The sequence below is a fragment of the Physella acuta genome, unplaced genomic scaffold (assembly GCF_028476545.2).
Source record: "Physella acuta isolate Inbredline_101_S28 unplaced genomic scaffold, ASM2847654v3 ptg002355l, whole genome shotgun sequence".
Taxonomy (NCBI): Eukaryota; Metazoa; Mollusca; class Gastropoda; family Physidae; genus Physella; species Physella acuta.
Window position 1 is genome coordinate 52,997 of NW_026733848.1, and position 27,598 is coordinate 80,594.

General features: G+C 37.9%; 1 protein-coding gene across 1 annotated transcript in view; it reads left to right on the plus strand.

The window, feature by feature from the left end:
• Positions 1-2,454: 2,454 nt before the first annotated feature.
• The window catches only part of LOC131933057 (ankycorbin), a gene marked incomplete at its 3' end in the record, with an annotated part of 69,233 nt that continues 44,089 nt past the window's right edge, over positions 2,455-27,598 (plus strand). Inside the window, 5 exon segments of the mRNA XM_059289899.1 lie at positions 2,455-2,504; positions 18,599-18,882; positions 20,007-20,142; positions 21,121-21,297; positions 24,211-24,401. Coding sequence (XP_059145882.1) covers positions 18,722-18,882; positions 20,007-20,142; positions 21,121-21,297; positions 24,211-24,401 — 665 coding nt within the window.

Below are 27,598 nucleotides of genomic sequence, written 5' to 3' on the forward strand. Positions count from 1 at the left end.
CTCTCAGAAAGTGTCTCTCAGAAAGTCAGTCTCGGAAGGTCTGTCAGTCAGTCCGTCAGTCTCTCTCTCGCTCGCTTTCGATCAGTGAGTCTGTGTGGCAGTATCAAGTTGGTTATATTGTGTTAAGGAAGGACGTTAGACATGTGTATTCAGTTAGATGAAGCCTAGTGAGGACTGTTGGGGGTCCGTTGATTCAGACTATTATTGTGAAACATCTCTCTTGATTCATTATATTATTGTGAAGCATTCTTTGATTCATGTAATAAAAGGATCAATAATGAACCTGCATCTTCGAGTATCTATGCTGTGGTCAATGTTGTGTGGAATGAGTGGTTAGACTCGGGAAGGTCACATTTGGCGTTGTCGGCAGGGTAGCCAGAGACTCGTTACATTTGGCGTTGTCGGCAGGATAGACTCGGGGACTCGTTACATTTGGCTCTGCGAGCAGGATAAGTCTCGTTACATTTGGCGCTGCGAGCAGGGTATGCAACTTGCCTAGGTAACATATATATATATATATATATATATATAGCGAGGGTTATCAGATGGTCTCGGTCTCTACTTAATCTGCCGTAAGATTTATCAATTCCTCCAGGAGAGATTTACTTTTACATCAATCTTCGATGTCAAGTTGATATATGATAGGAAGTATTGTAATCGTGCACAAAAATCACATAAAATTTAGAGAGTTTACACCGTTTTACACCTCAGTACTTACTCATAAACGGAGTATAGGGGACTTACTTTAATCGGCCAAAAAATCTAATTCCAGATTAATCAAAATTATGGCGTTTTATGCGAAATCGAGTCGGAAAACTGGATTTTGCAATTCTATCGTGTGTGTGTGTGTGTGAGAGAGAGAGAGAGAGAGAGAGAGAGAGAGAGAGAGAGAGAGAGAGTATGTATGTCTGTAAACACGACAACTTGAGTACTATTACGGCTAGGTTGATGAAATTTCATATAAAGTATTATATAAAATAAATTTGTAGTTCTGTATTAACTTTTCAGCCATTTCTGATTAACGAAAGTGGGACTTATTCTACTTTTAGTTTTTCAAAGGACTATAACTTGAGTATTGTTTCAGAAGTAAAAGATCTAATTCTTTGCCTTCTGTCAAATTTTGAGTAACTTCCGTTGACTGGAAGTAGTAATTTAAGCTATTTCCGATTTCTCAAAATACGCATGTGAATTTATAAAGTACAAATTATATTCCGCACTATTATACACATATTGTTTGGCGTTCACTTTGTGCGCAATTCTTTTTAGCGCAATTTCCATACTGGAATTGCGATTATTAATTCGTCATTTCTGGATGTGTGTCCGCAGCTTTACCACAGCTTTAAGTCGTATCTCCTCCTCAACGAAGCAATATCGAGGACTAGTTCCAAAGCAAATATGTTAAGCAAGTTCAGAGGATGATTGTGGGCCAAAAAATTCCCGGAATTCCTTCCTGGATTTCCCGGAAAAGCCAAAAAAACTCGAAAAAATGCAGTTTTTGGCCCATATCTCGGCAACCAGACCACTTAGCGACTAGAAACATTTACCAATCGATTCCTGCCATAATGTAGAACAATATTGCGGAAGAAAGTTTTCAAAAATATCCTTTCGTTCGGTCACAAATTTTTTTTTAAAAATTACATTATACATAATACACTACAGTACTATATAGCAATATAGAGAGCGCGACAACTAAACACCCCCTACACGTCCGCAAATTTGTTTAAATCTCGTTAATAAATATTTTTTCTATTTTGTTTTGAATTATTAAAACTACTTGTGTTGCATTATTTATTTGCTGATTTAAAATTGTTATGGATAACATAAGGAAATTGCGCTTAAATTGTCACTAGACTTTTTATTAACTTGTTTTCTACGAGATTCTATTTTAAAAGTTTAAGTAATTAAAAATGGTATAAAGATCCTGTCTATATCCCGCGTTGCTATCCCTCGTAGTGTTATATAAGAATAATCGAGAAAGTTTAGGGGAGAACACTCCCGGTTTATTTTGCAGATAATATTAAATAACAATATCTAGCTTTGTAATCCACTTGAATCTTTAGTTAACAAACTTCATTTTTGTATGTTTCTTACCATGTAGGCCTACGTAATGAGGTGTTTACTAAAAGTTATATATCAAATGAAATATGTTCAACTATTACAAGAATGACAAGGTACCACCCCCACCTTCTTGTAAACCCCCCCCCCTCCCCCGCCCTCCACGTTCCATTGACCAGACAGCTGAAATAGTCTGAGGAATGTCGCCTCTCTCCCAGAACTTGCAGGAAGTTGGCAGGCGCGCATGTCCGCGTCCCACCAAGCCTTCGATTTGTGTGGGATTTTTATTTTTATGTTTTGTACTCCGCGGAGCAATAAATCCTCCGTGTGTCCCATCGTTTTGTGCCAGGATTTTATGTTCTCCGCGGATTTCTTCACTCTGTGTTTTCTCAATGATCAGATCAATGACTAACTGGATACTGTAAAAATTGTGATTGATTTTTGTAATTGTAAGTAGCCTGCTCATAAAATTTAATTAGACGCCACCTCTGTAATTAATTGTGTTGTAAAGTATGATGTAACCATATTAAAAAAAACAATTATAGTTGCCAAGATTAAGGTTAGAGTTAATCAGTGTTTCTTCCTGACTTTTTTCTCCGGAGGGGGGAGGGACACTTGAAATTTTAAAGGGGGGGGGGGGGGCGGACTAAAATTGGGGGGGGGGGGGAGCGGACACTGTCAAAGTATATATTGTCTATATAAATTCCATTTCGTTCGGGGGGGGGGGGGATTAGGCTTTCTTCAGGGCGGGCTCCGCCACTTCCCCCCCCCCCCCCGAATAGATGCCTGGAAGAGACTCTGGAGTTATTGTAAGGACTAGGGATTGAGAGTGGTTTTTAACATAAGGGCAATAAGGCTCTAAAGCCATTTCGTCTCTTCGAAAAGAGAAGGAGAAAAAATAATGCGTCCTTTTTCGATACTTATATATATATATATATATATATATATATATATATATATATATATATATATATATATATATATATATATATATATATATATATATATATAAATATATATATATATATATATATATATATATATATATATATATATATATATATATATATATATGTGTGTGTGTGTGTGTGTGTGTGTGTGCGTGTGTGTGTGTATGTGTGTGCTAAACTCTTTTTCAACTGACGTTCGTTCTTGCTAAACAAACCTAACAGACACGACACGACTAATTAATTTTATTTGCCGACTATTGCTCAATACACTAATCTTATAATCCCAGTTAAGTCTAACCCCTGCTGTTTTTAACCAATCTACAACAATAATAATCCCTTACGCGTGTACAAGCGCAACATTTGCCAGTGAACTCATGGAAACCTAACACTACCTACAGCTATTCATTACTAAACCAGCATCGCCCAGCCAAATGATAACAAAGGACAACCATTCATTGCTAAGCAGTTACACAACAAACATTCCCTAACTCTTTTTACAAACCTAACATTTAATAACTCATTCACAAACACAAACCAAACATTCCCGACTCATTCAAAAATACAAATCTAACATTGCCAACTCATTCACAAACACAAACCAAACATTCCCGACTCATTCAAAAATACAAATCTAACATTGCCAACTCATTCACAAACTCAAACCTAACATTTAATAACTAATTCACAAACACAAACCAAACATTCCCGACTCATTCAAAAATACAAATCTAACATTGCCAACTCATTCACAAACACAAACCTAACATTTAATAACTAATTCACAAACACAAACCTAAAATTCCCGACTCATTCACAAACACAAACCTAACATTCCCGACTCATTCACAAACACAAACCTAACATTTAATAACTCATTCACAAACACAAACCAAATATTCCCGACTCATTCAAAATACAAATCTAACATTCCCAACTCATTCACAAACACAAACCTAACATTCCCGACTCATTCACAAACACAAACCTAACATTCCCGACTCATTCACAAACACAAACCTAAAATTTAATAACTCATTCACAAACACAAACCAAACATTCCCGACTCATTAAAAAATACAAACCTAACATTCCCGACTCATTCACAAACCTGATATTCTCAAAATAATTTAAAACCCCAATTTCCTTATCGAGGTTCACCCAAAAAAGCATCCAAATTTTTTTTTTACTCTAGAACAGGGGTCTCCAAACTTTTCAGTGCGAGGGCCGCATTAACTATCAAATTTCAATGCGGGGGCCAGTTTCTTCCAGGCATGTCTTTGATTTTTCTGGGCAAAGTTCCTCAGCCATCACCAACAAACGTTTTTCCGTGGACAAAAAGATCTCCGCGGGCCGGATGAGAGGACCTCGCGGGTCGGATGCGGCCCGCGGGCCATAGTTTGGAGACCCCTGCTCTAGAACGTCATGCCCTTTTTTCTCTCTCTCAATGCATTTAGCCGTGTCAATAACGACAAAACGATAACAACAAAGCATAAAATTCTACTTCACTGGCCAATTGATTTGTGCATGAGTACTTTTGATGTGTGGAGGGCTGGTAAAACATGTATAAAAACACAAAACAAGCTCTGCTTTAACGTAGAGGTAATATATATATATATATGTTTATATATATATATATATATATATATATATATATATATATATATATATTTATTTATTTATTTATTTATTTTTTTTTTGTGCATCTGCATGTGTACATATATGCGATTGGCAAAAAATCTTCAACCACTGGGGCCCCACGGAATCGGTTTGCAAAGATTGAGCTGATTTGAAACAAATCGATACTACAATCCCTCTGTTTTGTGCCGTTTAGGGAACAAACGATTTCTCGTCACGATAACGAGAGATAGGAATCGATTCTTTTTATGGGGTTAGAAAACTGTCCAGGTAAACTGGTGTTGAGTTGTAGAGGGAAGAGGATGGTGGATACTGGGCAGGGAATTTGGATGTAGTGGACATTGGGCAGGGAATTGTGTAGTGAGGGATGTGGTGGACACTGGGCAGGGAATTGTGTAGTGAGGGATGTGGTGGACACTGGGCAGGGAATTGTGTAGTGAGGGATGTGGTGGACACTGGGCAGGGAATTGTGATGTAGTGGACAGTGGGCAGGGAATTGTGTAGTGAGGGATGTGGTGGACACTGGGCAGGGAATTGTGTAGTGAGGGATGTGGTGGACACTGGGCAGGGAATTGTGTAGTGAGGGATGTGGTGGACACTGGGCAGGGAATTGTGATGTAGTGGACAGTGGGCAGGGAATTGTGTAGTGAGGGATGTGGTGGACACTGGGCAGGGAATTGTGTAGTAAGGGATGTGGTGGACACTGGGCAGGGAATTGTGTAGTGAGGGATGTAGTGGACAGTGGGCAGGGAATTGTGTAGTGATGGAGGTGGTGGACACTGGGCAGGGAATTGTGATGTAGTGGACAGTGGGCAGGGAATTGTGTAGTGAGGGATGTGGTGGACACTGGGCAGGGAATTGTGTAGTAAGGGATGTGGTGGACACTGGGCAGGGAATTGTGTAGTGAGGGATGTGGTGGACACTGGGCAGGGAATTGTGTAGTAAGGGATGTGGTGGACACTGGGCAGGGAATTGTGTAGTAAGGGATGTGGTGGACACTGGGCAGGGAATTGTGTAGTGAGGGATGTGGTGGACACTGGGCAGGGAATTGGGATGTAGTGGACAGTGGGCAGGGAATTGTGTAGTGAGGGATGTAGTGGACACTGGGCAGGGAATTGTGTAGTGAGGGATGTGGTGGACACTGGGCAGGGAATTGTGTAGTGAGGGATGTAGTGGACACTGGGCAGGGAATTGTGTAGTGAGGGATGTGGTGGACACTGGGCAGGGAATTGTGTAGTGAGGGATGTGGTGGACACTGGGCAGGGAATTGGGATGTAGTGGACAGTGGGCAGGGAATTGTGTAGTGAGGGATGTAGTGGACACTGGGCAGGGAATTGTGTAGTGAGGGATGTGGTGGACACTGGGCAGGGAATTGTGTAGTGAGGGATGTGGTGGACACTGGGCAGGGAATTGTGTAGTGAGGGATGTAGTGGACAGTGGGCAGGGAATTGTGTAGTGAGGGATGTAGTGGACACTGGGCAGGGAATTGTGTAGTGAGGGATGTAGTGGACACTGGGCAGGGAATTGTGTAGTGAGGGATGTAGTGGACACTGGGCAGGGAATTGTGTAGTGAGGGATGTGGTGGACACTGGGCAGGGAATTGGGATGTAGTGGACAGTGGGCAGGGAATTGTGTAGTAAGGGAGATAAGAAAAGATGGAGGCCGGTGGAATCTCGGACAGAGGAATCCTATACAATATTGCTATAGTCTATACAATACCTCATAGTTGAAGTTTTACTGCCCATCAGAGCTTCGTGGGCTCAAGGCCGTTCCACCAACTTGAACACGGATTCGAACTCGAAACATTTGTGTTATCAGTCCGCTAAGCCACACCTTCTTATTAAATAACAATGTCTTATATTGATATGTCAGCAACCAAATCCTTTCAAGTTATTAATACAATGCGTTTCATGAACTGTTATTATTTTGAAGGGTTTCTTAGTATCTTTTTTGTTTCGTTTTTTTTTATGATGTATTTTAAAAGTATAAAAGAAAATATTTGACGGCGGCATGTTGAGAAATAAAACCCATTATATGATTAAAATCGGAAATTCCCAGTATCGTTGTGAGATCATTTGAATTGATGGCGCACCACTTGTCAGAGACTCAAAACAAGGTTGTTGGAGGTTATATCTAGATTCTAGAAGGAAGTTTACCCCCCCCCCTCCCCCCCCCCCCCGCCGAACGAGATAAATTTATATAGTAAACACACACTGTTACTAGTGTCCGCCCCCCATCCCCCGAAAATAACAAGTGCCCCCCCCCCCTTCTGGAGAAAAAGTCTGGAAGAAACACTGAACGTACGCTCTGTGACTTCATTCATTGTGCATGGGAAGCAATAATAGAGGGCCGGCTATTTGTAAATGGACAAAGATAAACACTCGCGATGTGTGGTAAAAAGAATAAAGTGAGCCCCTCACATAACTAAGGGCTACTCGTAGTAATCGCTGTTTAACATCTGCTCAAAATGACCAAACGTGGTCTAAGAACCGTAATTTTACTACGTTCGTATGGAAGTTTTTTTTTTTTATTTCTTAAATATTAGGTTTTTATTTAAGTATGTATATAAATTTAAGTTGTTTATATTTCATAGACATTATTGTTTACGTATTTAAGATTACTTGCCCCTCCCCCCCCCCCCCCCCAAAAAAAAAAACCCCTCAAATTTTAACCTCTGGTGTTTCCCGTTGACGTTTTCATATATTCGGAGTGGCTAAATTGGTAGTGAGGGGTAGGGGGGTGTAAAGAGATCAATACCCCGTAACAAAACAAATCAGCCACCATTTCAAAATGGCGGGCTATTACCTATTCGTCTGCGCAGGTCCCTTTAAACGTCGACTTCCGGCTCTATCGATCCGGATTGACGTGTGAACGCTCGTTAATGGGGAACAAAAAAAAACGAATGTGTATAACACTGGTTCTTAATCTGTTTGATTTGGATGCCCCCTTTAATAATCAGATTATTGCAAATAAACATTTAATTCAAAATATTTTTTTTAAACATTCACAACTAAAAATAAAATTACTTTTTTTTTTTTAATTTATTTTCAAATTCTCATACATTTATAACAGTCTGTAGAGATCATCGAACAACAGGTTAAGAACCGCTGGTGTATAGCAAATGCCTCGGTGACCTTTTTTTTTTTCTCTCCCCTTTTGTTGTTGCGGCCGTTGCGTGCCAACAAATGAGCTGTGATTTTAAACGAAGGGAAGTAACCCGTGGCGATATGTACGCAGTTATCTAACCTGCCAAAGGGCGGTAATACAAGGCTAGCTTTGTGTCGAAACAAGGGCTGACGTTATATGAAATATGATCGTTTCAGGAGTTGATAAACGAGGACTTGTTTCTAATCATTCCCACTAAAGATCAATAAACTATCTCAACTGATGTTGGATTGGTTCTCTCATAAACTGAAAATATCAGTCAGCATCGTTCTAATGTTTTTTTTTATTTTATTAGTTACCCTTTCAAATAATATTAGGGCATATAATTAAAGTAGAATTCACCGCCTTTGCTTTCACTAATGTAAGTCAAGTACCTATAATAGCTGAGTAGACTCGGGAACTTTATATGGACTTAAGACAGGGATTCGAACTCGAGACTTTCGGGTGAGCACCCTCCAACCACGTCGTTCCAATTTGTTTCAAAAACCCAACTAAAATGTAAACAAACGTGACATAATTGATGGTTAACCTACGTGAAATAAAAAATTGTTAGCGAACGTGACATACAAGATGGTTAACGAACGTAAAATAAATAATGTTTAACCAACGTGACATAAATGATAGTTAACGAATGTGGCATAAATGATATTTAACTAATGTGGCATAAATGATAGTTAACCAACATGACATCAATGATAGTTAACGAACGGGGCATAAATAATGGTTAACGAACGTGACACCAATGAAGCTAACAAAGGCTAGATTTGATAAATGAATCCAATAATGGGGGAACGGGTGAGGTGGGAAGGGAAGGAAGATAATGAAAGGCAAATTGAACTCTGCGTTGGTTTGTTTACATTGGCAACCAGGATAGGATTAGTTTGGTCGCTGGGTTTGTTTGTGCTATATGTCTTCCAGGTTATGTGTGTTGGTGTATTACGTCATTAGGTGTATGTTAATGTGTTACGCCATTTACCAATCTGTATTGCATTAAGCTCACCTACCTATAACCAGTAAAATCTTTCTAGGCTAACCAGCTATAACTAACAAAATCTTTCTAGACTCACCTGCCTAAAACCAACAAAATCTAACTATCTAGACCAGGGGTCTCCAAACTACGGCCCGCGGGCCGGATGCGGCCCGCGAGGTCCTCTCATCCGGCCCTCGGACAGCTTTTTTGTCCACGGAAAAAAATGTTTGTTGTAGGTGGCTGCGGAAAAATGCCACCCCAATGTGATGCCTGGAAGAAACTCTGGCCACCGAACTTATATTTGATAGTTAATGCGGCCCTCGGGCTGAAAAGTTTGGAGACCCCTGATCTAGACCCAGCAGCTATAACCAACAAAATCTAACTTTTTGGGCTGCCGCTTATAGGGCTGGTAAGTAGGTCACCAACCAGTTCTACGGCTCATGGAGGTTTTTTATTGAGCCGTAGAACTGGTTGGTGACCTACTTACTAGCCATATAACCAACAAAATCTAACTATCTAGGCCGACCAGCTATAACCCACAAAATCTAACTTTCTAGGCTCACCTACATAAAACCAACAAAATCTAACTTTCTAGGCTCCCCAGCTATAACTAACAAAATCTAACTTTCTAGGCTCCCCAGCTATAACTAACAAAATCTAACTTTCTAGGCTCACCTGCCTAAAACCCACAAAATCGAACGTTCTAGGCTAACCATCGAAATCTGCCTGGCCTAAGCAGACGTGCCATGTCTGTGACATCCGTCCCCGTGACACGATCAGAGATCGATACGTTGACCGTCTTGTTAGAAATCAATACGCACTCGGCGAGCGGGGAGGAGTTTCCTGTGGTGTCATGACATCACGTGACCAGGTTCTGACGTCACGTGAACGCGCAATGACGTCACGTGACCAGAGTATGACATCACGTGGTTACATTGGTGATATCTCGTGACCAAGTCACGACATAACGTAAACACGTTATTGACATCCCGTGACCAATTGTCACTTTAATTGACAGTTAATTACTTTCAACAAATGACTTAGAAAATCGTGGTTAGGTTGGAAAGATTGTTTTTTTTTTAAAGCGAAAGTAGATTCGACATTGAGCATGGGAAAGGGGGGGTTAGCCGTCAAGTATTTGGACAGTGTTCGATTGTTGTAATTTTAGAAAGTGCAGAGGCGTAGCGACCCTTCCCGGCGACCGGGTACAAACTTTCAATTCTGCGCCCCCCCCCCCCTCCGGGACAAACTTTCAATTTGGTGCCCCCCCCCCCCCCATATATTTTATTATATTTATAATGGAATACTGCAGCTAAAATGAGCTTTTAATATTTTTTTCAACCCATTTTGGCGCCACCTATGGTCGGCGCCCGGGGACATATGTACCCCCCCCCCCGCTCGCCCCAACCCCCTCGCTACGCCTCTGAAACTGTATCATCTATAATGGTTTATTCTGTACTAATAGAAGTGTAGGTTTGGTGGGCATGATGTAGATCTCTATTCCGAAATACCCGGACTACTCGTATTGAGAACTTCGATGTAATATCGTGCCCAGATAATTATTCAAGCTTGCAAAATGTTATCTCGGTGAGAATTAGTTTTTGTGAAATTTAGTCCTTTACTTTGTTGTCAGTGTTTCTTCCAGACTTTTTTCTCCGGGGGGGGGGGGGCACTTGAAATTTTCGGGGGGGGGGGGGGGGGCAGTAGACTTTCTTCGGGGGGGCGGACACTGTTAAAAGTGTATATTTTCTATATAAATTATATAGAAGAGATGCCTGGAAGAAACTCTGTTTGTCGTTTTAGTATGTCTTTGTGATAATTTTCCTAAGGAAAATTTTACCCTAATTTTCCTTACAATATATTGCCCCTATAATAATCGATCCTTATATTTTATCCTTACGTTTTGCCCTTACATTTTGCCCTTAAACTCCTCGGGGCAGTCGCCCATAGATACCTATCTGTATCCCATTAGCAACATCCACGCTCTGGTGGATCGTTAGCTCAGGATCGATACTAGTTTGCCACTAGCCACCACATAATCGATTCCCCCCTTTAAGAACTCAGCACGCGGATCAAAAGAAACATTAATCGCCATGGACGTCGCACTAACGTCCCTTTAATGACGGTCACTTCATTCGATTCGTAGTTTCTATCAGCTACCCACATCAGGAGAGAGAGACATTAATCAAATATTAATTAATTATGCATGATAGAGTCCAGAGGTGTGTTGCGTGTGAGCGCGGGGAGGGGAGGGAAGGATGTGTGTTGACTAGCCAGATTTATAATGAAAAACACATCGTTACTATGGCAACCGCGAAAGCTTAGCGTGCCGAATTCTACGCTGGCTGTTTAAAAGAAAGTATTCATTTTTACGCAATGATTCATTCATTAAACATTCCAGCCTCTTGGAGAACTGATTAAAAGGTTCGGCGTTAACTGATTTTTTTTTTACTTAACTAGTTTTTTTATGGTGATATTTAACGATTTTTAGACAGGTGGTATTTATAAAATGTTGTTGTGTTCAACTTGTGGTGTTTTCAGTGGGTTTCTAACAAATGTTATTTTTAACTTGCAGTTTTTTTTAACAAAGATATTACCAAATCAATATATTTTAAACTGATTATATTTTCAACTAATTATAGTATAGACTATAGACCAATACTTAATGCGGTGTTCTCATGAAGTGATAAATAAACTGGTAATAATTAAAATTTAATTTTAAATGATAGTATTCGCACATGGTTTTATTTTCAATAAATCGTATTATCCACTTTTTTTTCAACGAATTGTATATTATGATTTTTCTTTTTAGTTTTCATTATACGTAGTTTCCCTTGATAAAGCATATTATATTCATAAAGGCTATATTATTATACTCGACACATCAATTACGGTTCTTGAATGATAATTTTTAAATGATTCATAAATTCTTTTGAAGGATTTATTTTACATTGTAATCAACTGTTGCTCTCCAGCTATTTCATTTTTGTAATTAACATAATTTAATTATATAATTATATTGCGAGTGGGTATTCATTTCCCACAAAACACTAATTGCCTCCCCTTTCGATCTGAATAAATATCTACATGAATCAAGGGACAGAAGTATTAAATTTAAAAAAAAAATAGAAAATGAAGACGGAAATTAAAATTATGAAAGTTCTTAAATCAATCGAGTTAATAAAATTTATGAATATTTATGACCCTATTAGAAAAATGTGAACGTTATCAAAAAATTTAAATAAATGAAATATAAAAAAAATATTTTATCTGTCATCAAAATACAAATACTTTAACTTATTTTTTGTTTGTGCTATTAAAGAAAGGAAATAGTTAAATATCGTTACTATGATAGGCTAAATCTTCTGGTATAATAAATTTTGGAATGATTGATCACCCCCCCCCCCCCCACCCTCTTTGAACAATTTTCTTTCCACTCCCCACCCGGACTCCTGACTCTTTCATTTGACCTTCACCCCCTTTACTGTTATCCCTTTCAATTTTGTATAATCACATACATTTACATCATGTAAACATTCATTATCTACATTTGCAAAACCTTTCGTTTTCATTTGATGCTCGAAATTATGTAAAGAATTTGATGTTGATGTACTTGTTTTAAATTGGAAATAAAAGTATTAAAAAAAAAGATCAGTATGAGTATTACAGGGACCATCTTCCTACGGTCGTTTTTGTTTCTGGCCATGGGTGGCTACAATGTGAACCTTTGACTTCACAGCTGAGGATGGAGCACAGTAAACTAAGCAGTCAAAAGAACCCGAGTTATAAACCCCACATGAGTCTAGTTCTTATGCCATTTTACTTTCCCCCTTTAACTACTATATATACAATTGATGTTCATGGTCTTTGAAACTGTCTAAAACTACCCAATATATTATTGGTTACTATTTTAAATGTTTAAAATAAATTAAAAAAAAAAAAAAACTGTGGGAGTACTGCTGTAGATATAGATGTTTGAAAGGGAAGAATGTTTGATTTGATGTGTCTCGTTGTATTCAACATAACATTCCGGTTGCTTAAAATTTTTATAATTTTTTTTTCTTTAATCCCAAATTTATTTCAGCTCTACTTAAAAGTCCAAACCCGCCCTTACTCCCCCCCCCCACCCCTCAGCCCACCACGAAGAGGAAGAAAAAAAATCTCTTGAATCAACATTTACTTACTTATTTGCATTTTCAGGTTTAAACATAAAACTGTAATTAGACGTTTTATATTAGATCTATATATAATTAAACCATCTAAAAGGAATGAAAGTAGGCTACAAGTAAGAAAGAAATATTACTATTGTAAATCTGTATCAGTCCTCACAAGCCGATGATGAAAAGTTGAATACTCAAGCGAACAAGACATTAGATCTCTAACGTGGTAGAGAAATACTTATAACCTCAGTGAAGACAAACTCTCAAATCGGGTAATCTGCATGCACGACTCCTTAATCCTGAGCTCCCGAAACTGTCCCATAATCCGTTAATGAAAGCATGATAGTGCTTGATACGGGTCCCAATCAACAATATAGCCCAAAGATTTACCTGTCGACCCCCCCCCCCCCAAAGGCTACCAACTCTTCCCTACAGCTGTTCCCAGGTGTATCCAATCGTCTAGTGCCCTCTTCCAGATCAAATCCCCACATTGGTCCTCCTTTCCCTTTGCACTGTGGATTCCATGTGAAACGATAATCCCTTACCCCACCCCCAATCCCTTCATCATGCAATTATACATTTAAACAAACACGCACACCGTGTGCTCAAACACATAAACAAATATTGAAACGGATACTCGTACCTGTACCTCCACCCACTACCAATAATCGTAGTTACACGTATTCGTCCACCTTTATTCTGCAGTGCTGAAACAAGTGAATTCTAATTCAATAGCCCCATGGAACTTAAGCTATGAAAGGGTACTTTTACTTTTTGTTTTTTTACATCCTACGTGAGTGCGCGTGTTAACGAGCACGTACATTTTTTTTTACAATTTTACATTAGAAAGACAATTAATCAAGGACAAATTAATTATGCATGATAGAATTCAGAATTGTGGTTATTCAATGTATGGGGGGGGGGGGGGGGCTGAAACCGCTAGCCAGATTCATTTTAAAATCTGCGTCACCATAGCAACCGCGAATGCTTAGCTACCGTGAAGAACCCATTCAAGCATTGATTCTCCCGATACACGGGTCACCGAAGGGCTTGGGACGTAGACTAGGGATGTTAGTTTTAAACTGCTGGTGATTTCAACGTGTGGTTATTTAACTACAGGATCATGTACCCGCTTATTATATAACGCATTTTAGAGGTGACAACGGGAGTTCGGCGTGGTCGAGTCGGTAAAGCTCATGGTTGCTAAACCGAAAAGTCTCGAGTTCGAACCCTCGGGCAGATGAGGCTCGTTAGCTGGGGACAGCCACTCTTCTAGGAGAGACAACTCCAAAATTAAACAACTGCTGCCTTGTAGTTTGTTCTTGGTTGGACAAAGGCTATGGAAGCAAATCCAAAAAGAAAAGCAGGCTGAAATCGGAGTCAATGGCCTCAATGGCGCATAACCAGTTGACACGTAACGCTTAATTGTGTTGAAGGCGTGGTCGAGTCGGCTAAAAGCTCATGGTTGATAAATTCGAACAAAGTCTGGAGTTCAAACCCACTGGCAGATAAATCTCGATCCCCTTCAACACTAATAATTAAGAACGAAGAAGAAGAAGGAGAGGTGACAACGTTTGGTTCATATTGGTATTGGTATTCTTGTTGTTTTAAAAACAATTTATGAGTTTATAGAAAGTTCATAGTTAAATATCGAATTCGAACCCTCGGGCAGATGAGGCTGGGGACAGCCACTCTTCTAGGAGAGACAACTCCAAAATCAAACAACTGCTGCCTTCTAGTTTGTTCTTGGTTGGACAAAGGCTATGGAAGCAAATCCAAAAAGAAAAGCAGGCTGAAATCTGAGTCAATGGCCTCATTGGCGCATAACCAGTTGACACGTATCCTTAATTGTGTTGGGGGAATCCCTTCTAACATTAACAATTAAGAACGAAGAAAAAGAAAGATGAAGATTGAATATATTGGAAAGCCGTACGCTGTGTACAAAGAAAGTTTCAGTGGTATTTTTTTTACTATTAACATTAACCACTTGTGATATTTCTTACAAATTTTTTATTCAAAAAGTTATTTTTTCAACTGCTTTTATTTTCTCTTTCTTAGAATTAAAATAAATAAATGAACACATTTTGTATTCAAAAAGTTATTTTTTTTCCACTGGAATTTTTTTTTCTTTGTTAGAACAAAAATAAATGAATGAACAAATTTAATAAAACAAATATTTTAGTGAAATTGTATAAATGTCATCACGAAAGTGTTACGTAACACTAACCGACCAGTTTTCGACTCTGCTAATCAAAGCACCATTAGGTCAAAGTGTGACTCTCATTGCACAATCCACATTTGATTTTGTTTTTAAACCTACCCTTTTAACGAAATTCATACGACATTCATCGTGTTAGAATCCCTTTCATCGACCTCGGCTCTTTAAAAATGCATTAGCAACGTAGTTACCCTTAAAACTTTAAAGTGGTTTGACCTTTCAAAGTGTTATATAAGTCATTAGCTGTGTATCGCCCAGATCTTGTAACTGGGAGTCGTGGAGTAGTTCATTTTGCCTAGAAGCTGTTAAAACGGTTACTGCTCCAATCTTAAAAAAAAAAAAATTAAATTAAAAAAAAAAAATAAGCGCCCCTAAAATTAACTTCATGGCAATCCTTTTTAATTTAGTATTTTTTATGAATTGTCTCGTTGTTTCTATTCCTTTAACAAAGTTTTAATAACTCCAATCATCACGTTAGGTAAAGTTTAGTGAAAGGCCTAGTTATAGCTATCATCATCATCATATTTTCAGTTCATGCCCAAGACATTTGAGGCAGATGAAGTAGAGTTCATCTGTTTCGATGACCTCGGCATACAGGGGTCAGTGCTGTTACCAGCCGCCTAGGATTTCATAACGTGAGTCAGGTACCCACCAGAGCTGGGTAACTCAGGGACGTCATATAGACACAAGCCCACGATCCGAACCATAAATTTTCGGGTCAGCAGTCGTGCGCTCTACCATACGAACACACCCTCTTCTAGTTAAAGTTAGGGGTCGTCCATAAATGACGTCACACTCGTAGGGTCCGTAAATTAGTGACGGTGGGTGATGAGGGGGAGAGGGTTCAGATGGTGCGACGTTACGCTTTTTCATTATAAAAAAAAAGCAATGTTAGAAAACGAGTTTTAGCCGTTATTTCGCGTTTTAGAAAACGGTTTTAATAAATTGTAATAGGATTTAATCGAAATACTCTCTGTTAAACATGGAAAAATATCGATGTTTTAAGAAAAATTCAACTGCAATTTTGAGGGGAGGGGGAGGGGGGGGGGGTTGTAGGCTGAGGTGTGACGTCATTTTAGAGCGGGGTCTAGCTTTTTGTGACGACGTGTGACGGAGGGGAGGGGGGAGGTAAAAATCGTCAAAAAAGCGTGACGTCATTTATGGATGACCCCTTAAGTAAAAATGCCACTTTAGACTAAGCGAGCCATTGGGGCAGATAGAGTAGAGCGCATATGTTTCTTGACCTCTGCATATTGAAGGGATAATGTGGTCAACACTACGCCCAGCCGCCTTTACTTTCCCTAACGTGAGTTAGGTAACCATCAGAGCAGGGTGGACTTATGAACGTTCCAAGACTTGAAACCGAGATACGAACTCGAGACTTCGGGTTAGCAGTCTAGCGCTCTACCACTAGGCCACGCCTATTCTAGTTATAGTGGTGGTACAGTTTCTATTTTATTCAGCTTTTGTTGTTGACAATGTGAAAAAAAAAAGAGATCATTTGTGAAATCTAAGTTTTCAAGTTGTAGGCTCTATTAACATAGGGTAACACCAAGGAACGAAACGGATTAGCGTGATTATGAAGTTGTGTCAATATCCACTGTATTCCTGTTGATGTGGTGTCCTACAGTGTGTTTCGTAATTCAGTCAACCATCCGTAAAAATTTCAACCGTGATCGCAGATAAATGAGTACTACTTCCGGTAAACGGAAATAACTCAAAATTTGACAGAAGGTAGAGAATTAGATTTATACTTATATGACTGAAATTTCGTCTATCTGAAACAATACTCAAGTTATAAGCTTTTGAAAAACATCAAGTAAAATAAGTTCCATTTCTGGTTATTGGAAATCGCTGAAAAGTTGATATAAAACTACAAATTTGATATAATAATTATAAATGAAATGTCATCAACCTAGCGGTAACGGTACTGAAGCTATCGTGTTCACAGACACACAGACACACAATCACACAGACACCACACTACTTTCTTTGCAATCAGGAACTTCAGTAGTTTATTTTACAGAATTGATGTTAGAAATAACAATAATCAAATATATAAATATTTGAAGATCAACTTCGAATTTTTGCTTTAAATACAATTTCAACATACGGAAGACCATTCAGAACTGATTGCGTTCACTCATCAAGCAGGTTTATTATTTTAGAATGAATTTATTAAAACCCTGTATAACCTCCCATCTTACTATATAAACCAGCAAAGGGAAACAATGTAGATACAAAATGCCGAATGATAAAACTAATAGTAAGGCAGTACACCAAACGTTAGAAAATATTTAACTTATACGACAAAAGTAATAATAAAAATATTTTCAAATAATAATATTATCTGTAATTATAAATTCATTAAAATTAAAAACTTTAATACAGCTTTGATTTACAAGCTTTAACTTTATTTATTTTTAGTTACTTTTAAATTTTGAAAATGTCCTACATGGTCATTCAGTTTGCAATTTCATGGTTTTTAAAAAAATAAAATTGTAATTAGACGTTTTGTATTAGATCTATGTAAACTAAACCATCTTAAATGAATGAAAGTAGGCTATATGTAAGAAAGAAGTATTACTATTATAAATCTGTATCAGTCCTCACAAGCCTTTGATGAAAACTGTAATACTAAAGTGAACATGCAAGGCAAACTGACACTGTAAATTATATATGAGGCGGAAAAAAAAGAAAGAACAAATAAATTAATTAAAAAATCTTGTTTAACATAACATAATGATACCCCACGCAACTAAACATTAGCATTTTCATGATTAAAATAAATTGTAATTATACGCTTTGTATTATGTATAAGTAAACCATCTTAAATGAATGAAAGTACATGACAGAAAGAAGTAGACTTCTTATTTAAACTTGATATCAAATTAAAAACGTGAAAAGAAATGTCGTTAATTTCTTCTGTATTCTATGTCTTTGCTCTCCTGTATTCCACCCACCCCCTCCACACTCACACACTTTCACGAATCCCCCGACCAAATAAACATAAGTTGTTTTTTTTTTAATAATTACTATAAATAACCTTCAGAAACAAAACAAACTTCTTCTTCTTCGTTCTTAATTTTAGTATCGGAAGGATCCCCCCTCCAACACAATTAAGGATACGTGTCAACTGGCTATGCGCCATTGAGGCCATTGACTCTGATTTCAGCCTGCTTTTCTCTTTGGATTTGCTTCCATAGCCTTTGTCCAACCAAAAACAAACTACAAGGCAGCAGTTGTTTGAATTTGGAGCTGTCTCTCCTAGAAGAGTGGCTGTCCCCAGCTAACAAGCCTCATCTGCCTGAGGGTTCGACCTCGAGACTTTTCGGTTTAGCAACCATGAGCTTTACAGACTCGACCACGCCGACCCCTACAAAACAAACAATTTAGGTTTGAAAAAAAATGATAAATTGAATGATTTTTCTTTTTTTCTTTTTAGAGAGCTTAGAATGTCATAATCATAGAATTATGACATCTACTTTTGTCACGATGACACCTGAGAAGTGTCACTCTGCATGACCTGACAACCCCACACCTGTTAGAACACCGGCAACCGGCTAGAATGCCGGCAATGGACCGGCGTCTCAGTCAGGAGGTCGACCGGATGGACGGCAACGAGAGGTTTCGCCAAATTGTCTCCAGCGACAACTCGAAGGTGCTGGGCTCGCTGCTCATGGAGCTGGGGCCATCCGAGGCTAAGAAACTGATCGACGAGTGCTACAGGTGAGTAGGTTTTTTGTGTTAACAGGTGAGTAGGTTTTGTTGAGTTTACAGGTGAGGCGAGTAGGTTTTTGTTGAGTTTACAGGTGAGGTGAGTAGGTTTTTGTTGAGTTTACAGGTGAGTAGGTTTTTTTTGAGTTTACAGGTGAGGCGAGTAGGTTTTTGTTGAGTTTACAGGTGAGGTGAGTAGGTTTTTGTTGAGTTTACAGGTGAATAGGTTTTTGTTGAGTTTACAGGTGAGTAGGTTTTTGTTGAGTTTACAGGTGAGTAAGTTTTTGTTGAGTTTACAGGTGAGGCGAGTAGGTTTTTGTTGAGTTTACAGGTGAGTAGGTTTTTGTTGAGTTTACAGGTGAGTAAGTTTTTGTTGAGTTTACAGGTGAGTAAGTTTTTGTTGAGTTTACAGGTGAGGCGAGTAGGTTTTTGTTGAGTTTACAGGTGAGTAGGTTTTTGTTGAGTTTACAGGTGAGGCGAGTAGGTTTTTGTTGAGTTTACAGGTGAGGCGAGTAGGTTTTTGTTGAGTTTACAGGTGAGGCGAGTAGGTTTTTGTTGAGTTTACAGGCGAGGGGAGTAGGTTTTTGTTGAGTTTATAGGTGAGGCGAGTAGGTTTTTGTTGAGTTTACAGGTGAGGCGAGTAGGTTTTTGTTGAGTTTACAGGTGAGTAGGTTTTTGTTGAGTTTACAGGTGAGGCGAGTAGGTTTTTGTTGAGTTTACAGGTGAGTAAGTTTTTGTTGAGTTTACAGGTGAGTAGGTTTTTGCTGAATTTACTGGTCGTCATAATATGTTTTTGTTGTGTTTATGATTGAGGCTATCTGGTTTTTTTTCAACTATGGCTACACTAGCCTAAAACATATCCTTTACTCTAGGCCCTAGGCCCTAGGCTAAATCCTAGCCTACCTTGATCTAACCCTTGACCTTAACCCTAAACTTAATCTTAACCTTGACCCTAACATCAATACCGTTAGAAAACCGAACTCGATACGATTTCATATTACCATACCCGCTTTTCCATACAAATCACAAAAAAAAAATTAAGACAATATATTTCTTTTCAAAAAAAAAAATTTTTTTTAAATTATAAAACATCACCTCTCTGCCGATCTATTTTCTATGGTCACGTCGTGTTCTAGGGCGTACCCCGAGCCGGCACTGACCCAGTGCGTCAAGAGGGACGGGCACGGTCAGCACAAGAAGCACGAGGACATTGTCGTCTGCTGTCGTCTGCTGCTCAAGTACGGGGCGGACGTCAACAAGAGAGACAAAGCGGTAATTTCTCAATAGGGCTGGTAAGTAGGTCACCAATTAATTCTACGGCTCAATAAAATCTGCATGAGCCATAGAAATGGTTGGTGACCTACTTACCAGCCCTATTAGTCTTATTAAGGCACCATTGTGATTGCTATTAATTATGTCTATTAGCATATTAATACTCTCATATTAATACTTCAACCCAGCTTTTTGTTCAAGAGAACACGGGAGTCCCCCCCCCCCAAATAAGGATAATAAGGGGGGGGGGGGGGGGGTATATGCAAAGGATGACAGCTTAATTCAGGTTTTAAATGGCGCAAAGAGTCAATGTTTTTAAATTTAATTTCCTTCTTCAAATAAATATATTATTGAGTCTATATTTTATTATAATAAAGTACATTAAATCCATCAAACTTTATTAAAGCATTATACATGTAGACACAACCCGTATATCCGTTAGTATTTTCTTTTATAAGAAGTTGTGGAAAAAATTAAAGCTGTTAGTCAAATTCCTCATTATAAGAGTCTAAGTGGGATATCGGAGCCTCAGGCTTGCGTTCATTAGCCTAGTTTAATTAAATTGGTTGGATTTTAGATTGAAAGTTGTCGCCTGTAGCTTTAAGGGCGTGGCGACTAGTGAAGAACGCGGTGTTTCTCCCAAACGTTTTTTCCGGGGGGTGTGGGGGGGGGGGGGGAGCGGAAAAAAATTTCTGCGGGGGAAGGGGGGGCGGACAATGTTAAAAGTGTATATTTTCTATATAAATACCATTTCGTTTGGGGTGGGGTAGACTTTTTTCGGGGGAGGAGGTGCGGGGCAGAGAAGAGATGCCTAGAAGAAACTCTGGCTGAACTTGGTAAAGATTGTTACCATACATCTTTGATTCTGATGTCAATAAATTGCTTCTTGTTTCGTTAATGGAATATTATTTTTAAGTGTAACTAGTTTACTGCCTAAATCGTGCAGTTCCGTGTTTGACTAAAGTTTTTATCTTCCAGAAAAAGACAGCCCTGCACTGGGCATGCGCACTGAAGAACGACAGCATGGTCAAGCTGTTGCTGGAGTGTGGTGCTGACCCTTCCATTGTCGACAACTACGGGTTCAATTCCCTGCACGTCGCCGTGAATGTTGGCGCCATCGAGTGTGTCAGGCTTATTCTGGCATCAACTCGACAGGTGAGGATGTCTTTGTTACACCTGTAGGGGTAGAACGTCTTTGTTACATCTGTAGGCGGAGTACGTCTTTGTTACACCTGTAGGGGGTACGTCTGTGTTACACATGTAGGGGAGTAGGTCTTTGTTACACCTGTAGGGGGTACGTCTTTGTTACATATGTAGGTAGAGTACGTCTTTGTTACACATGAAGGTAGAGTACGTCTTTGTTACACCTGTAGGGGGTACGTCTTTGTTACACCTGTATGTGGAGTAGGTCTTTGTTACACCTGTAGGTGCAGTAGGTCTTTGTTACACCTGTAGGTGGAGTACGTCTTTGTTACACCTGTAGGTGGAGTACGTCTTTGTTACACCTGTAGGTGGAGTACGTCTTTGTTACATCTGTAGGTATAGTACGTCTTTGTTACACCTGTAAGGTGTGCGTCTTTGTTACACCTGTAGGTGACGTCTTTGTTACACATGTAGGTGGAGTACATCTTTGTTACACCTGTAGGTTGAGTAGGTCTTTGTTACACATGTAGGTAGAGTACGTCTTTGTTACACCTGTAGGTGGTGTACGTCTTTGTTACACCTGTAGATAGAGTACGTCTTTGTTACACCTGTAGGGAAGTAGGTCTTTGTTACACCCGTAGGGAAGTAGGTCTTTGTTACACCTGTAGGTGGTGTACGTCTTTGTTGCACCTGTAGGTGGTGTACGTCTTTGTTACGCCTATAGGGAAGTGAGTCTTTGTTACACTCATTGGTGGAGTACGTCTTTGTTACATCTTTTATTAGGTATACGTCTTTGTTACACATGTAGGTGGTGTACGTCTTTCTTACACCTTTTATGGGGAAATCGTCTTTGTTACACCTGTAGGGGGAGTACGTCTTTGTTACACATGTAGGTGACGTCTTTGTTACACATGTAGGTGACGTCTTTGTTACACACGTAGGTCGAGTACGTCTTTGTTACACCTGTTGGTGGAGTACACATAACATGTTGACATTAATACTAAATTGAGGTGAAGGAAATCCTCACTAATACACCAATTTAAGAAAGTTTAGACGAGTAATGAAGGTTGTTGTTGTTAATTTCTTTCCCAAACTATGACTAAGTTTAACTTGCAACGGTTGTCTTTAAGTGTTGTGTTATTAACAATGGCATTTAATGGCATTAATTTTAGGCGCCATGAGAGTTGGAATCACTGAGTCAGTGGCGTACTTTAACCTGTTTTGGGTATTTAGTTCGTTTAACTAATTTGATATAATCTTGTGAAGTCCAAATAAAAAGCAAAGGGCTACAACTACACCGCTCCAACGGAATCTGTTGTGGACGGCTCTCTTCATTCGGGCTCACGTTGGCCCTATAGAGTCAATTATTCCTCTTTATTTACTCTCAAAGAATTCTTCATTATCTCCCTCTTAAAATCGTACTCGTTTATGCCTTGAGATCATCTTCATCTTACAAATCCATTTTCATTATCCAATTCAAGGTCATCTCCATTACCCTGTTCAATGTCAAAGTCCTCATCTTTAAGTTCCTCTCTCTTTATTAAATCCATCTCAATTTCTTCTCCATTAATTCCCTCTCGCGGTCATCTCTACTCCCCACAAGGTCATACCCTTTAACCCCCACATGCCTCCTACAACAAGGTACGAGTCACGAGAATCAAACGTCTTTAACGTCGGCGCTAGAGCGCACAAAATTATAAACCTTCCTAGCGCTGTCATTACCTGACACTAAAATCGATACAAGAACATTTGTGAATGGAACGGCCGCCAATTTTTATCGATTTTCTTTCTCTTAAGGAATTGTCGACGTTTTTTTCCCCCCTTCTAATCAGCTAACTAACTAGGGGCAAGCACTCACAATTTAGATACTGTTTTCTGTATAAGTTATGTTTCTTATTCTTGCCAACAATGCAATTCTTTTTTAACAACGACTGGGTTTTTATTTCCCTTAGCTATCGCGGCCATCGAGGCAAACAGAAATTATATAGTTCTTATAGCATTTTAAATGCGTTAAGAAGTTATACTCTAAGATGTTAACATGCAGATGGAAAGCTGGCCTATACTGATCGACTTCATGCTCTATATATAACTACACACACACACTTATATATATATATATATATATATATATATATATATATATATATATATATATATATATATATATATATATATATATATGCACATACCCAAATTCATACACATATGCTTTTAGGACTGGTAAGTAGGTCACCAACCAGTTCCACTGCTCACTAAAACCTGCATGATCCATAGAACTGGTTGGTGACCTACTTACCAGCCCTATAGGGCACTGTAGTTAAGAGCGTAGCGGCGTAGCCTGTAGGGGTGTTGAGGGGCGGCCGCTCCTCCAAAATATTTATAGTAAAGCGGCGTTGTTTTTTTAAATTCATAAATTTATTTAGTTCAGAGATTAACCCAACTAACACATACACCTACTAATACTAACTAATATCTTTACTAATACACTTGTACATTCAAATGCGCTTGTACTTAGATGACAACCGTTATTAATTTAAATAAATAACAAATATGGCTCTTCCATCAATTAGACAGGCTGTTGTCAACTCGCTAACTCCAACAGCTCTTTGTTTTGGTTTAACGCCCTGAAATTAAATAAAAAATCAATACCAGCACACGACGACTGATCAATATCGGTTAACCGTGACGTCTGCTTAACAAAACACCATAACACATTTATGTCGGGCTGTAATTATGGGATGGCACATGATTAAAAAACCAATCAGCTTTATTAAACGCAGCTCTGGCGAGATCACATAAGAAGATTCATTTCGTTAGTTTTTCTTTAGGCTCTCCGCGAAGACAACATAAATATTAATCAATGTTTTGTTTTATTTTCTGTGGTGAACTGTTCTCATTTTTTCCCACGTGTTTTGATGAACGCAGCTGACGGACAAGCACGATGGGAACGGAAGCACCGCCATCTTGACGGCCGTAGAGAATGGAAACATTGACCTGGTCAAAGTTCTGGTAACGGCTGGCGGTGACGTCAACCTTCAGGAAAGAGACACCAAGAGAACCCCGCTCCACTATGCTCTCTACCTCAAACACAAGGACATTTTCGAATTCTTATTGAAGTAAGTAAACAGTAAACAGATTTGATACTGTATATCTTTATTGTTGTTTTTGTTTCTATTTTAATCTCTATTCTTGAAAATCTGAGAAACGTCATTGGCGTTGTTGCCTACATTGTATATAAACTAATTCACACACAAAAAAATGCATACATATGCAAATATATATACATACATACAGACACACACACATATATATATATATATATATATATATATATATATATATATATATATATATATATATGCATTTATGTGTGAATATATATATATATATATATATATATATATATATATGAATATAATATATATATATATATATATATATATATATATATATATATATATATATATATATATATATATATATATATATGTCGTCTTTGTTGAAGCAGTTCTCTCTTATCCTTTCTTCACTGGCACTGAAGAAGTACAAATTCAAAAACAAATGTTGAGATCGAAACCTAAGTTATTGAAATTCTACAAAAATTTGCCTAGTTGCCATGACGACAGCCTGAACCTACAGATAACGAGACGGTCTCATTTAGTCGGGACATAGACGGGACGCGATGATTAGCTTGTCACGTGCCCATCAACCAATCAGAATATTGGAGATTTACCACTCTTTCGTTTTGGAATGTGATTGAGTACGTTATTGAGATCTTTCATGCCGAACCGCTATATAGAGACCATCGGATGATGTTGGATTTTTTTTTTAAATCCTCGTAATTTGTGTTCTCGATGTTTTTTAAAGACAATGTGTTGTATTGTTGTAAACTGTGACAATACATCAACAGTTCCAATCCAAGTGAGTTTTATGTTACCTGTAGTATATTATTTATATTACTATATAATACTAACACTAGCCTTAAGCTACTTTCTACCTAAGCCTGAACTAATGCAACTGGACTGCCAATAACAGAACTTCACATATGTAGAGGAAAAATAAATTACTTAGTTGAGTGTGAAGTTTCTTTTGAAACTAAAACTTGACAGAGATGAGTACTAAATGCTGAAACTACTATGGCGATCAAATGAGTACTAAAAAGTGAAATATACGGTTCGAACCCTATGAATTCAACACGATACTGGTTTAAAAATATCTGCGGGCAAGCAACGCAAAGCCGAAATATTCAGAGATCGAGTTTTAGTCTAAAATTTTGTTTGCGAACAGTTTTATTTATGACGAATCGAAACGGTTTCGGATAAAATAATTTTTAAATACCACTTGTCGCTAATATCACAAGATCTGCACATGTTTGAAAATTGCTCTGTAATACAGTACAATCGATGAAAGTAAAGACACATAGGGTTCATATATTGGAACGAAAAAATTTGAAAGAAACAAATACAGGTATACAATACAGATGTACAATATAGGTGTACAATACAGGAATACATTTCAGATGTATAGTAATGGTGTATAATACAGGTGTACACTGTAGGTATATTTTAATGGTGTAAAATACAGGTGTATAAAACAGATGCAAAATACAGGTGTACAATACAAGCGTCATCTATCGTATTAAAGAAGTCCAAGCACCCAGTCATTTAAAGAACTGTAGTGCTACATCTGGACTAAGTTAACCGTTTAAAACTTACTACCGAAAGCCAAAGCTCAACACCCGTTGACAGTGTTAGTATGTTCGAGACGAATTTGTATTAGAAGAACAGAATATAGAACTGGAAAACAACAAGACTAAAGTGATACAAGTAGGGGGTGAACTGGCTGTGTCCATGCGACCAAAGGATTTTCCCTCTAGAAATAAGGTATTCTTCTACAAAGAGCTTTGTTTTCAGAAGGTACTGCATGTTTCAGATTGCTATCTCGTTTTCAAATGTAAACACATTTTTTAGCCGTCGAGAAAGAAATTAAAAGTAAAAAAAAGTCCATTTAAAATATTTTATGAAATGTGCTTGAATGTAAAGCCAATGCTTAATGAAAAAAAAAGGATGAATCCTAATTTTGAACATCTGAGCATCAATTTTCAATAAGTTCAAATTCACATATATGTGAAAAAAAAAATTGCATTATTAAATTTTAAATATTAAAATAGGCTAGTTTCCTCCCATTTAAAAAGTTGATTGATTTAAGGGAGACAAAACTATTAATTTCTCAAAAATAGTTTTAAAAAGAAACAAATAAAAAACCACAGTTATTTAATGACAATAAAGTTAAAATATATAAAAGTATTTTATTATATATTACTAAACGTTAACATTTTATACTGTATATGGCTATTTTACAATTTGGTGTAGGTCGTACATGTTATATTTATCACTTAGACATAGTTTAAATAGAAAACATTAGAAATATTAAATATTGTTTCTGTATAATTATAATTGATATGAGAAGCTTTAGATATAACTTACAAATTTATTTCAGCTGTGGTTAAAAGCCCATCCATACAAATTCAACACACCCACTGAAAACGACAAAAATACCCTTCTGTCGTTGCCCCACAATTCAGTTACACATTTGCATTTAAAGGTTTAAAATAAAATTGTAATTAGAAGTTTTTTGTATTAGGTATAAGTAAAACATCTGGAATGAAAAAGTAGGCCTATATGTCAGAAAGAAGTATTACTACTCTAAATCTGTATCAGTCCTCATAAGCCGATGATGAAAATTGTAAAAATAAAACGAACATATCAAGGTAAACTGACGCTGTAAATTGCATGTCTGAAGCAGGAAAATAAAAAAGTAGAAAAACAATTACAATTATAAAAATACGAAAATCTATAAGTATTACTTTTAGGATAGCACTCAAATTGCAGGCTAATATTACAATAGTCAGCCCTTCAATACAAAAAAATAAAATTCACATTATCCCCTATAACCAACAACAAACAGTAAACCGTCATACACAATAAATAAAACTAGAGGTGTATTGATGATTTGTGTGAGATACCGTATGGTCAGCTCAGAATAAATAGGTTTTTTTATTTTATTTTCTCGTATACAGAGTTTAGAGGAAGTATTGTAATCGTGCACGAAAATAAACCGGGAGAGAGACCCCCTAAACTTTCTCGAATATGCTTATATAACACTACGGGGGGGGGGGGGTGGCAACAGGATTTCGACATGATTTTTAATCAATTTTTAATTACTTAAACTTTTTAAAATAGAATAGAATCTCGTAGAAGTAGTATATTAGGTCCCTTTTGGGTCGCATTTGGGTGGCGCAAAGGTTATATAG